Here is a 12,471-nt window from a genome sequence, read left to right on the forward strand (position 1 = left end):
CTTCTCGTTCATTTTTAAGAACGCAGCAACCAAATCACAGCCTAGTTAATCTGAAATAGAAAAAACTACACACTCCCAATCAATTACATGCACCCCTGGATTCTCAAGAAGTGTATCTCCTCAATGGTACTTACCAACTGAGGCTAAAACTAATGATTGTTGAATCTTGGTTGATCACTTCGCTTCATCTATTTTGGTTGATCACTTCGCTTCATCTATTTCAAAATGCAAATATTTTGATTTGAATTTACCTAATCATTGTTTGGTGTTTAGTTTAGTTTCAAGGGGATGAATCAAGTCAATATGATTCTTACATCTATGAATTGCACCAACACTCAATAATTCACCTATTAAAAGAAAGGATGGATTATAATAGTAAAACTCTCAAAAAACTTGTTTCAATTGCGGTCACACACTCTAAAAAAAATTGGGTTAAATATACAATAGGTACAAATTTATCATTCATTACATAAAAAAAAAAAAAAAAAAATTCTCCGAGAGGAAACCCCCGAGCTAATTGAGTAGCTTGATTCTTGTGAGCTCAAGGGGGAGCTTGACCCCCAACATCTCGTGCAAAACGTAATAAATTTGATTCAGGTTTCACAATGTAATATTATGTAGTAGCTTTAATATATCAGTCACCCTTAATTAGTACTGCTTTTAAATTTATATTTTCTATTGTGCCATTCAATCACTCCACAAGAGTACACAAGTGGTTTTTCTTTATTTTTATACTTGTTCTTTTTTTGCACTACCAATCCTCGTTTCATTACTCAGATTCCCCAAAAAATATAACTTTGTGTCCAACTACACTTAAGTAGGTGGATTTAATACCCCTAATCATGAAGGAATATTTTGTTAATTTGGGGGATTAAAAAAGTTTAAAGCAAAATAACTGTCTAGGCTGCAACTTTGTCTCCTTAAAAGTGCAAGCCACTAGTCAGTCTAAGCATGTCCCCTTGATAGCTAAAGATCTTAATTAATTATCTGCAGACCCAAGCTACTAGAAAGATTCCCCATCTATGTCATGATTAAGGAGAGTAAGTTCAAGTTTCCTAGGTTGTCAAGGATGAAAACATCCTATAGGACTTTGCCATAAAAGACGAGTTCATCATTTTTGTGATCTTTTGAAAAAATATATGAGCAGTATAAAAAATAATTCAATTGATATTTTCAAAAGACGATTTCAATGTAAAAACAATAAAAATAGTAAAAATATTGAATTTATCTTTTTAAAAGAAAAATTTATGTCAATTTTTTTTTATATATAACATATATATACAAAAGAGAGAAAAAAAGAAAAAAGAGTTCAATGGTCACATTGTTATTACATACCCAAGCTATTAGAAAGATTCCCCATCTATGTCATGATTAAGGAGAGTAAGATCAAGTTTCCTAGGTTGTCAAGGATGAAAATATCCAATAGGACTTTGCCATAAAAGACGAGTTCATAATTTTTGTGATCTTTTGAAAAAACATATGAGTAGTATAAAAAATAATTAAATTAATCTTTTCAAAAATACGATTTCAATGTAAAAACAATAAAAAAATATTGAATTAGCCTTTTTAAAAGAAAAATTCATGTCAAATTTTATTTTTTTCTTTCATATAAATCATATATATATATATATATTAAAAAAAGAGTTCAATGGTCACATTGTTATTACATGCTATTTGTCTTTACAAACTATATTATTTTATTCATACTTCTTTTTTTAAAATAATCATTTTTTTTCTAAAAAAAATTCCATCATTGGTTGATGATTAAATTTTACCTTCCCAACTGTATTCTATTCTATGCCGTCTATATATGCCTTTTTCATCATATAGGACAAGAGTTGCTAGAAGTTGATCTAGTTTGCGCCAAAGCATTATACATGCTTTTATGTTGATTGATCTCAACGTAGAATATGAGATTTCATACCTACTTTAGAAGAATTAAACACCACATTTTCATTTCTAAATTATAATAAAGATGTTGATTGACGGAGAAAGAATTAATTTTTATTATTTAAAAAGAAATATTTTGAATATTCTATTGCCATTATCAATAAACAAATCCTATTCACACAAATTTGTGGCCTCGATTATTTATAGGTAAAGGACAAGAGGAAAAGAATATAACACAGACAAAGCATATACTTGTTAATTGATAATTACAAAGTTGCGGGGAAAAAGCAAAAGTGAAAGGAGAAAATAGTGGTGAAGAGTTGAAACAAGTGACAAAGGCTTACAATTTGGGAGGTTGGAAAGGTCCTAAATTCACCTGCCCCAAAACTTTATATTAAAAAAAAAAGCCCTTTAGAGTCACATGATTTCCAAGAACACTCTAAGCCTATCTTTCTTTGCCCAAAATTTGGACACCAACCATTTGGACAAACAAAGGTACGCAACAGATCAAGAGAAAGGTGGTGCAGATTGGAGAGAGGAGTAGGCAGAAGATGGGACTGTGGATCTCAAGGGTAGACCCATTAATTCTAAGATCACAGACTCGGAGATGAAGAACTTTGCTCATTCATTGTAGGTAAGTTAATTACCATATGTTTTAGGGGCTCCCAAGCCTCTAATTAACTGAGTCTCACAAGTCCCTTTAAGTAAGGTCATGTGAGAATGAAGGAGAGTGGCAGATGCATGTAGGTAAGTTACTTTACCTTTGCTGACCTCTCATGAGATCTCACGCTTTGTTTGTAATGTTCAACTGTTATATATGCTTAGTTCCATTTGGATTAATCTCCCACAAGATCTCTTTGTTCTTCTTATTGTTGGTATAACTCTTGTTTTGCATCCCAATATCAAACTTCTCTCTTGTTCTTTTTTAGTCTCAGAAGAGCTAGCTGGAATGGGCGTGTGGTGAACTGCATACATGGACTGAGTCCAAAAGAGAGATATCTGGTGATGGCAGCAACTTTACATCTTTGTCGCCTCGTTCACTACTTTGAATTATTACTGAGCAATTATATACAACTGCAGGTGCATTCATGGGTGGGGACTCAAGTACTACACCGTGTCATGACTATATATGTAGAACATTGTGAAAGTTTTGGACATGACAAGCACGCTTTGTAATATAATCATAGAAATATGGACGAATTTCGGAGTTGATTGTATTGAAAGCATTCTCTCCTTGGAATTACGCTTTGTTTATTTGATTTTGTCTTTCTTTCATGAGCACCCATTAGTGAATCTTCTTGTCTTCCGGTGGACCATCATACATTATATACGTCTGGCAGTGGCTTTTGTGATTGGCTGTTCTCCCCCATGCACCATGGTTTTCCTCGTGAAAATGATAGCCAATGCGCCTCTGTTGGTGTCGTCTATGAATATGGAGTTAAAAGATGGTTCCTAAAGAAGGATTATTATACACTCCCCCAATAATTTAAACAATGTTACATGCCAAATAATTAAGACTTCCCAATCAAAATTTATATATTCATTCAATAAAGTACTCTATCCAAATATATATCTAATAATTCCTTAAGCAAAAGAGAAAAAAATTTCCCATGCACAAATGGTAGAATTCTACCCATATCCTCAGCCAATCAACTCATTACAACCATATTAATTTCCCAAGTAATGATTTTTGATAGAAATAACCAAATGAAGAAAGAAAGTGAAAGAGATAATGAACGGGGATTTAACATGAAAAATCTTTTAAGAGATCAAAAGGCACAACCCTGTAATCAGTCCAAAGATTCTATTATAAAGAAAAACATCAAGTATAAGGGTGGTTTTCTAAACTCAAGTCCATCAATCCTCTCCCGGATTACTTAATTACCATCTTCTAACTTCAACTATACACCTTTGTTTTTAGGAACACATTTGAAATCAATATCAAGTTTGATCTTAATTAGACATTTTTGAAAGTTCAATCAAGAAAAAAGAAAGAGTTTTACCCAAATCCAAAAATAACAATGAGAGTAGAGATGGAAGAACTAGATGAGTCAACTCATATTTTGAAAGGAAACCCACTAATTAAAATCTATCTTACAAATAAAAAATGGGTGGATTTTTTGAAAAACAAACTCTTCCAATGAATGACGTTTGCTACATTTCCCTTATACCCCAAATTGGAAAATTTGGGTTTAAAGAGTAGGGGTTGAGATCAATCAAACAAAAGTAATTCAACTAGAAAATTTTAAAAAGGTTTTTTTTTTTGGTAAATCGATCAAGTATAATCTGGATGGGTATGTAGGTGTATTACACTGAACATTCTCAATTATGAAAATGGATCAATTGCACTTAAGCTATGTTTAGTTTTTGGAAAGTATTAAGAAAATAAATAAAAAATTAAGAAAAATGATTTTTTTATATTTGATTTTATTATGAAAAATTTGAAAGAAAGTCATATATAATTAAAATTAGTTAGAAATTTATGTATTTTAAAAGTATTTCATCTTAATATAATAAGAAAAAAAAGTTAAATGAGTTCAAATAAGCATATAAAAATAATTTATAATATTTTAAATATTTTTTTCTTTCTGCTTTTCCTTTCTATTTTCCTTTCTGCTTTTCCTTTCTATTTTCCTTTCCTTGCATTTTCCACAAATTTTTCTAGAACCAAACATAATCTTAAGGTTGGATAAATTACAAAAACAAAGCACAAAAAGACCCTTTGACTCCCTATGATCTTCTATTACAAAAATAGTCAACACAACCATAATATGAAAAACCCACTTGAATTAATTGTATCTATCCATAACCTCAAACTTACCTTTGCTTTTAAATACTTTCAATAACCTTGGGCTAGAATAGAGAAGTATTTAAAAGGAGGATTGGAAAGACCCCACCCGGGTGCAAGATATGAATTTTGACTCGAGTGGCGAATCTACCTAAAGCACTTACCATTACAATTTATGGGGCCCTCATGCACTGTGTCCATACCATTTCCTGATACCGTCTCCAATCGAAGTGAATATTTTTGCTAATCAGAATGATTGGCTTTATGACTTTAATGTGTGGATAGTAGTGATGTCTCTTCCTTTCAGATGTGCCCTATTCAAGTGAAGAATCTAACCTCCTTTTGGAGCCATTTGATCTTCCTTTTCTACTTTGATTCGTTGAATTGCAAGTATTTGAAAATATGTACTAATGCTTCTTATCTTCATCTGTAAAGCCTGGTCACTGTCACTGTCTATTTGCATTTTCTTTCCTTTTCTATTCCTACTAGCCTGCTTTGTCTTTCTGGGAATCACTGATTCACTGTCACTATCTATTTGCATTTTCCTTTCTTTTCTGAGCCTTCTAGCCTGCTTATTTTGACTTCCTGAACATTTTCCCTATTTCCAGCATACTAGAAGTCAACCCAGCTTTCTGCCTAAGAGCCCTAAATTTTACTCTTTACTTTTTATTTCACCCAACAAAATAAAAAAGTCAGAATTTACACTGACCTTGTTCAATCATATATATAGAGATAGTGATAAGATAATTTTTGTTGGTCTGTGATCAGATCCCATTCTCCTTAAACAAACCCTCATACAAATTTGTGGTGTGTGAACTCTTATGACATGTCAATGTCGTTCACAAGGATGATAAGCTCGTCCATGACTTAGGGGCAAAGCAGACTAAGAAAATAAACAGAAAAAAAGACGAAAGAGGGCAGACATGGTTATGGCTCCTACTGCTAAAATACAAAAGAGCGGCTAGAAAATAGAGGTGAAGAGATAAAACAAGTGGAAAGCTAGCCTTGTAGTTTTACGTGTTTCAAAGGTCGTAACTTAACACCTTTCTCAGCACTTGGTAAAAAGTTATATACTCACATGATCTTCAAGTAGGCTCCAAGCCTTATCTCTGTTTACCATGTTGATGGAGGTAGCGGAAGAGAGAGGTGGTGCAGATGGAAGAGAGGAGTACACCAAGGATGGGACTGTAGATCTCAAGGGTAGGTCTATTCTCAGATCAAAGACTGGAAGATGGAGAGCTTGTTCCTTCATTGTGGGTAAGTAATCACCCTCTGTTTTAGTGATAAGTCATGAGGGTGATGAATCTCTCTCTCTTTTTTTTTTTTTTTTTCTCTCGATATTCTTTTTTATTTGACATTAGATGTAATTAAGGTATGAATTTCTTTGGTAGAATACTCTTGAGATTAAGGGCTTTGCTTAAGAATTCTCCCTTTTGTCAATCTGTTTTTTTTTTAGGGTATGAAATGTGTGAGAGGATGTCATATTATGGAATCGCATCAAACCTTGTGCTGTATTTGACAAGGGAGCTCCACGAAGGCACTGTAAAATCTGCAAACAATGTCACTAACTGGGCTGGCTTTGTATGGATGGCACCAATTTTAGGTGCTTACATTGCAGATGCTCATCTTGGTCGTTACAGGACCTTTGTCATCGCATCAGGAATTTACCTCTTGGTAGTACTCAATTCCCTAGTATATGTTAATACTCTCATAATTGTTGATTGCATCAACATATGGTTTAGTTTTGATCAGATGATTCACTAACCTTTTGGGGCCCCTCTTCCTGTTATTATCTGATCAAAGATCAAACTGTTGTGGAGATTAAATCATGAGGTCGGAGCTCTAAGTCTCCAAAATTGTGACAACCAAGTAATAGGAATCCAAAATCCTTAAAACTTGTTCAGAGTGTTCTTTACTTCAAACATACCCTCACTTGGCAAAATGAATGGCTTCTACAGTTTCCCAATGCATTTCAAATGATCTAAACTCTTTAATTTCTGTAATCAACAGGGAATGAGCCTCTTGACCTTAGCAGTTTCAGTGCCAGCACTCAAGCCTCCATCTTGTGGGCATGGGGTGAAAGATGAGGACTGTGAAAAACATGCGTCGACATTCCAAGTTGGTATATTCTATTTCGCACTGTACATAATTGCAATTGGAACTGGTGGAACCAAGCCCAACATCTCCACCATGGGAGCAGACCAGTTCGATGACTTTGATCCAAAGGAAAGGACTCAAAAGCTATCCTTCTTTAACTTTTGGATGCTCGGCATTGTCTTTGGCACCCTCTTCTCATACACTTTTCTTGTGTACATACAAGACAATGTTGGCTGGAGTCTGGGATATGGCCTTCCTACCTTAGGGCTGGCGCTTTCGATCCTAGTGTTCTTGGTGGGTACCCCCTTTTATAGGCACAGACTGCCCTCAGGGAGTCCCTTAACAAGGATGTCCATGGTACTTGTAGCTGCAGTGAGGAAGTGGAAAGTGCCTGTTCCTAAGGACCCAAAAGAGCTTCATGAGCTGAGCCTTCGTGACTACTCAAACCTTGGGAATTTCAGAATTGATCGTACACCTACATTAAGGTCATCTTTCTTCATTATTTTCTTTTTTATTTTTTATTTTTAATTTAAACTCTAATTTTTATTTTGAATTTTAAACTCATTTGGATGCGGGAAAGTTTGGTAAGAAGAAATAGAGTGGGAAATCAATGGAAAGAAAAAGTGAAAAAAAAAATGTTTATATATATATCATTCCAATTTTGAAAATATTTAAATATTTTTAATTATTATATTTGGTTTTCCTTTATATTTTCCTCTCCTTATGCAAACAATTATATATTGTTTTTCTAGTCTTCTGCATTATCTTAATAGAACTTAAGAACTGAAATCATGAATGTATAAGGAGGGAATAGGAAGAGAAGATTAAAAGAAGGGAAAAAAATGAAAAAAAAAATATATAATTTGAAACTTCATATTTTTTTAGCAATATTTATTCAATGCTATTCCTTTATATATATATAAATTACTTAAAAAATATATACACTTTGAAATAACTCTCATATTTCACTTTGTATTGTTCATCAAATTTCCTTCCCTAAACCTTTATTAATTTTCTATTTTCTTATCACAGTAATTTCAAGTTCCCTTAAACTTGTGTGTGCAATGGTTTTTGAATTGCCAACTGCTGCTTTTTCTGATCAGCAAAACAAGGGAAGGTACAGGCTTTCTGTGACCTTCTCGGATCTTTCTAACATTAATTGCATCACTGCGTTGCCTACAGAGTGCTAGACAAAGCCGCAGTAAAGAGTGGGCCAACGTCTCCATGGATGCTATGTCCAGTGTCCCAAGTGGAAGAAACTAAGCAAATGATAAAAATGATTCCAGTTTTGATTGCGACACTCATACCTAGTACCATTACAGCTCAGGTGGGAACCCTTTTTATCAAACAAGGCACCACACTTAACAGGAGCCTGGGTCCCCATTTCGATATTCCACCAGCATGTCTAACATCTTTTGTAGTAATCTTCATGTTTATAAGCCTAGTAATTTACGAACGCCACTTCGTTCCTGCCATACGTAAGTATACTGGAGACCCAAGAGGGATCTCACTGTTGCAGAGACTAGGAATTGGACTAGTGCTGCATATCATTATCATGGTCACCGCTTGCTTTGCTGAAAGGACGAGACTCAGCGTTGCGAGAGAAAATGGGATTTTGGGTAAAAACCAAACAGTCCCCCTTACAATTTTCATTCTCCTCCCTCAGTTTGCTTTGATGGGTATCGCTGACGCGTTTGTGGATGTATCAAAGCTCGAGTTTTTCTACGACCAAGCACCTCAAGGAATGAAAAGCCTTGGAACTTCATATTTCACGACCAGTGTCGGAATTGGGAATTTCCTTAGTAGTTTTCTTCTAACAACAGTTTCTCATATAACCAAGAAGCATGGCCATAGAGGGTGGATTCAGAACAATCTAAATACTTCGCGTTTAGACTATTTTTATGCATTCTATGCGATCTTGAGTTTCCTCAACTTGCTCTTCTTTCTCTTGGTTGCAAAGTTCTATGTCTATAATGAGGAAGTGGATGTGATAGAGTCCAAAAGGGAATTGCAGAAAGTCATGGAACCTTCACCTAATGAGATTTGATGTTAGGATAAGGAAGTTCCTTTGAACAATGGATTGGGATGATAAAACTTGTATTCTTGTTTGCTTCTTGGAAACTGGAATCATAATCAGCTGATTCTTTGCTACTTCGGTACTGTAAAACTACATGGTCAAGATATATATTGCAGGCATTGCTGGTTTTTTGCATTGTTTCAAAGAATGTTTTGTCGAAGCTTATCAAGACAGAAATGAAATCTAAACCTCGGAGGAAATTTTTAGTTCTAATAAGCTCAATTTTTCTTCAGATTTTCAATTGTTAGTTTCTTGACTATATTACAAATCAATTTTCTGAGATTTACTGAAAGATAATTTATCATTCAGTTCAATGTTCTCAATTCAAGGCATTCAATGTGATACTTTATTTTAGTCAAGATCTTTAATTTCACATTCTCACATTTTATTTGATAGCTTTCATGAAACAAGGCATTATATGGCTCTTAGAGGTTATCAAACTTTTTTTCAAATCCCCATCACTTGTCTCATTAGGACTTTCAATTTCAAGGGATGAGGGTTGTGAGATAGTGAAGGTAATAAGATTATTATTATCTTCACTTTCACTTGAGCCTATAGAGTTATTGCCATCAGACTCAAAATCACTTTAAGTCGGTTGTATTGTTTTTTAATCTTTTTACAAGTAGGGAAATTTGTTGCAAAATATCCTTTCCCTTCACAGTTGAAACACTTGGGATAATTTAGATGAATATTTTGCTTGAAATCTTGGATTGCTCCGTTCTTTACCCCTGTATTTCGTAAGGTGTATGTTATCTATCCCTAGGGGTCCTAGATCTAATGTACTAGAAAAGAATTGTTTCAAAAACCAAAATATATATTAGATCTAGTGATAGAAACTCAAACCTATGATCTAAATGTTCCCAAATAAAATATTATTTGATGAAAATGCCACAATTGTGATAGTTGTCATAGATTTTATCTACCCAATCTCTCTCTTCATGGTTTCCGGCATGAGAGAAGGGTGAGCTTTTCTTTCTCCCATGAAGATGGGTAGGGGATCTTCTCTCTAGAATCTAAAAAATTTGAATAGGAAGACTAAAGGCCTAGTTAACCCCTAAGGGGGTTTATTTAAGTTTCCTTGTAGGCTTAAGTGACTTAAGTCACCTAATCCAACTCACTTGGGTCTTGATTAATTAATTAGTCATAATGGGTTTCTATTAATTAATTAGCCTAGTCCAAAAAGATTATTCATAAGATCTAATGCAACTTTGCGTTTTTACCAAAATACCTTTATACACATTAATGAATTATATACCTAAAATACCTTCAAAAAGTGCACCACCATGAACTAGCTAGGAGCTTGAGTAGGGACCATTGGGATCCATAGGAAAATGATGGTTCCCTTAAAATCCAATTCTAAAATTGACTCAACATTCCACTAAAGAGAGTTTATCTTATGAAATTACAATGAGACAAAATTCAGGTCCGTGATTTACTATATATTGCATGTAGAGTACTTCCCATGAATTGGTGTCCCTAATATAATAGGGTAGTGCTATCAACCCAACCCATCAAGATTACCTCTCTAATTCTTGAGTTACAAATCCCCCTATTATTTAGTCAACTAATATACTCTAACTTCAAAAAGCATATATTAAATTTTATTAAAGGAATTACAGCGACAACAAATTTCATGATCACATGCCTTTTGGATCACTACCCAAGAGGACATATTGCCTCAATCCCATGAGATATTATGATGCCTCTATTGAGAATATCTATTACCACTAGCCTCCATCAATAGTGACTTAATCTATAGGGAATATATGACCACTTTAGGATTTCAACCATAGGTTAAAGTCACCTATTAATTTTAGCATAGACTCAATATCCTCTCAAGGTTGAGAGTCCATGCAATATAGTAGCTTGATGAATCATGACAACCTGATAGCCTTACATTATGATTCATGATAGGTTTTGTTCAATGTGTAACATACACACTAGTGCACTCACCATGGGAAGTTCTTTCTAATGATCAAGACAAGTCATCCTTCTAATTAGGAAGTAATGCACTATAGTCTCTATTGGATTGTTCAAATCCATGAATCAATTGTGAACAACTTATTATCTTGCAAGGAACCCATGACTTGTATCTTTTGTGCAAATCCTAATGCACCTAAGTCATGTAAATGCAAGTGATATAGGTCTAAATGCTCAAATCAATATCAACGCATAAAAAGAATGGTAAGGGGAAAGTAAAGTCTAACTTTGTTACATTATATCTTGCTTTTAAGGGTTCAATTCCAACAATTTTTTACTTTATTTTCTTAGACAATTTTTTTTCCCTATCTTTGAGTCATCTTTTTTGTTTGTCTTCTTTTGTAATTTCATAAAGGTTTTCAAATTCTTGGGTAAACATAAAAACTTTAGATTAAGTAAGAACTTGCTCACTCTCATCTTTACACAATATTTTCTTTTGAGAAGGACTACAGGGATCGATGCCCACTTAGGTCTCCTTGTTAATGATAGAGTCATCTCATAAGTCTATAAAGAACCTATACAAGTTCATTTACTCTAATCAAAACCATTTTTTTTACTTTCCTTTAGTGAGGTCATTTTAGGTCTTAATTTTTATATCACTTTAGAATTAGGGATTCTTTCTTGATCTAGGTTAAAACATGAATTAACAATTTCAATGTCATCAAGTTCAATGTAGAACTTAGAAAAGACATGCATATTTTATCATAATGCTTTCAAACTTAGTACTTAACATTTGGAGTTTAGACACCTTCATAATGGAAGGGTCGTCATGAGTAATTACTACTAAGATATCCTAAGCCCATTTAGCATATTTGCAAGTTGCAACATTAAGGAATTTAGTAAGACTTACTATAATATCCCACATTGGGTAGGGAAAAAAGTTCCTAATGCTATATATGCATGGGCTCCTCTTAATAATGTAGACACATTTTAAAGCCATGAGAGTCCATTGGGTTTAGAGTGAAAAATATCTATATGGTTAGGAATGGGTTGTCATAAATAGTATTAAAATAGATCATCAACCTAGGTGTAGGAAATTTTTTGAACCTACAAGGGATGTCAATCTATTTGGTCTTGCAATCTTGTAGGATGCAATAAGGATGTTCTTTTTATACAGGGAGGAAAGAGGATGTGATTATGAAAACCTACATCAGATAGGGGAAACCATGTAGATGCGTTTTAAAGCCCTAATAGCCCATTAGGTTTAGAATGGACAATATCTACATAGTTGGGAGCGGGTTATTGAACTTACACCCTTGAAAAATATAATAAAGGACATTAGCATTCACCTCACTTCCTTCATTATCCAATATATCCTATTCTTGTTTAGTCTTTATTTTACTAGAAAAGTATCCATTCTTTATTGGGGATAAACACCTTCCACTATATTCTATACTATTTATTCTTCCATTTTCAAGAGAATTCTCTTCTAATTTTATAGGTTAATTGAAGTACCCACTCTTTGTGGTTCCATTGATCAAGACAAGTAGGATTTGATAGAAATTTGGTTTTTTTTTAAGGAAAAAAAAAATCTAATTTGATACCACTTGAAAGAATTTTAAGTTTTGATATGAAACTACATAAAGAAGGGGTGGAAGTGAATAGGTAGTCTAAGGAATTAACCTCAAATTTATAATTT

The 12,471-nt window shown here is 33.7% G+C and overlaps 1 protein-coding gene across 1 annotated transcript; it reads left to right on the plus strand.

Moving 5' to 3' along the window:
* The first annotated feature begins 5,728 nt into the window (after positions 1-5,728).
* Positions 5,729-9,127, plus strand: LOC117917934 (protein NRT1/ PTR FAMILY 5.2-like). The gene is made up of 4 exons (XM_034834405.1): positions 5,729-5,935; positions 6,135-6,352; positions 6,689-7,260; positions 7,958-9,127. The coding sequence occupies exons 1-4, from the start codon at positions 5,797-5,799 to the stop codon at positions 8,820-8,822; spliced, it is 1,794 nt and encodes a 597-aa protein (XP_034690296.1). The 5' UTR covers positions 5,729-5,796; the 3' UTR covers positions 8,823-9,127.
* Positions 9,128-12,471: the final 3,344 nt, after the last annotated feature.

Source organism: Vitis riparia, chromosome 7 (genome assembly GCF_004353265.1).
Source record: "Vitis riparia cultivar Riparia Gloire de Montpellier isolate 1030 chromosome 7, EGFV_Vit.rip_1.0, whole genome shotgun sequence".
Taxonomy (NCBI): Eukaryota; Viridiplantae; Streptophyta; class Magnoliopsida; order Vitales; family Vitaceae; genus Vitis; species Vitis riparia.

Bases quoted from the DNA above. Each gene is read 5' to 3' on its own strand.
- LOC117917934 (XM_034834405.1), top strand. From the start codon at position 5,797: ATGTTGATGGAGGTAGCGGAAGAGAGAGGTGGTGCAGATGGAAGAGAG. The intron at 6,353-6,688 runs GTAGTACTCAAT...TGTAATCAACAG, and splicing joins CATCAGGAATTTACCTCTTG to GGAATGAGCCTCTTGACCTT. The intron at 7,261-7,957 runs GTCATCTTTCTT...CGTTGCCTACAG, and splicing joins GATCGTACACCTACATTAAG to AGTGCTAGACAAAGCCGCAG.